This window comes from Borostomias antarcticus (genome assembly GCF_949987555.1).
Source record: "Borostomias antarcticus genome assembly, contig: scaffold_711, whole genome shotgun sequence".
NCBI lineage: Eukaryota > Metazoa > Chordata > Actinopteri > Stomiiformes > Stomiidae > Borostomias > Borostomias antarcticus.
Window position 1 is genome coordinate 8,382 of NW_028176623.1, and position 1,619 is coordinate 10,000.

The 1,619-nt window shown below is 50.7% G+C and overlaps 1 protein-coding gene across 1 annotated transcript in view; it reads left to right on the forward strand.

Moving 5' to 3' along the window:
- Positions 1-495: 495 nt before the first annotated feature.
- The window catches only part of mycn (MYCN proto-oncogene, bHLH transcription factor), a gene marked incomplete at both ends in the record, with an annotated part of 4,105 nt that continues 2,981 nt past the window's right edge, over positions 496-1,619 (forward strand). The window contains one exon of the mRNA XM_084462249.1: positions 496-1,126. Within this exon, the coding sequence (XP_084318375.1) occupies positions 496-1,126 (631 nt within the window). The remainder of the gene's footprint in view (positions 1,127-1,619) is intronic.

Consider the following 1,619-nt stretch of genomic DNA (forward strand, 5'->3'; position numbering starts at 1 on the left):
CCAAACCCAGAGTCCTACTAGGTTACTGACTGTAAGAGCGAAGAGACAACACGACTCACTCCGCATCCCCAGGACAGGGAAAGGTGAGCATCCTTCCGTTGAGGGAGTGGGAAGGTGTTGCCCGGATGGGGGGTTTTCTTTTGTGTTTACATTTTCTCTGACTGATTTAGTGTTTTGAAAGTGTTCTCTTATAAATGGAAAGATTGTCATTCAACTTTCTGTGTTTCAACACTCATACCGCTTGTGCTACAATGTGCGCTCTGCATCAACAATCTTTGAAGGTGGGAGTTGTCTTGAAGCCAGTCAGGGTCACACGCCGATTTAACGACTTGTAGGACTTTGAAGATTGAATTGAGTGGAAATGTTTGAGTTAGACCTTAGTTAAGTCTAGGCTACTTTAGAAGGACGCATATAGGGACATATTATATTAAAGCAGGCTATTTTGTGACTAAAACTATATTTTCCCCTCTGTAGGCTTTCCGTTTGTGGGATAAAATGCCAGCGATAACAAATAAAAATTCCGACTTGGAGTTCGACTCCTTACAACCGTGCTTTTACCCGGACGAGGACGATTTCTACCTCGGCGGTCCCGACGCTGCGCCCCCGGGAGAGGACATCTGGAAGAAATTCGAGCTGTTGCCCACGCCGCCTTTGAGCCCCAGCCGGGCGGCGCTACCGGGGGAGTTGGCCGCAGCGTCCGGGGATTCCGGTCCCATGAGTTTTGGATTAGGCGACCCGCTAGACTGGGCTTCCGAGCTCCTGCTGTTGCCTGAGGACGACATCTGGGGGGCTTCGGACGGGGACCTCTTCGGTTCCGCTCTGGATAGTAACCCCAACTCCATCATCATCCAGGATTGTATGTGGAGCGGGTTCTCGGCCAGGGAGAAGCTGGAGCGCGTCGTGACGGAGAAGCTGGAGAAAGCGATCTCCACGGCGGCCTGCTGCGGGGTTGGCAAGAACGCAAGCGTCAAGCCGCCGAGCAGCTCCGTGTCGGAGTGTGTGGACCCCGCGGTAGTCTTCCCCTTCCCTGTCAACAAAAGAAACGGTAGCAGCGTTCGGGCTCCAGCTGCGCCCGTCCCCGCCTCCACCGCCCACAGCAGCAGCGCAGAGACTCCCAGCGACTCCGGTGAGTGGACATTTGGCGAGGATGCGCAAAACAGCCTTTGTTATGGTTTGAGCGTAGCAGCTGATTGTACAGTAGGCGAGGTTTCAAAAGGCAGCGATTCGCTCAGTTAAATTAGACTAATGCTTTTGAAATGCATTAGTCGACAGAATAGTTGCTTACTCAAACATCAATTTATTGTTAGCCTATTATTATTATTATTATTAGGCTATTATTATTATTAGCTGCAGTTGTAGTAAGACTATAGTGGTATCGTAATTGGGGTGATTGGAAATTAAGAGTTCATATGACTGGCCCAGAATCGGATTACCTCGTTACATTCCAGACACACGCACGCACGCGCGCGCGAACACACACACACACACGCGCACACACACACACACACACACACACACGCACACACACACACACACACACACACAACAGACCCGATAGTGAATGGGGTTTATGTAATCGCTGGGAGCTTCATCCGGCAGATGGCAGTAAATTGGGGATT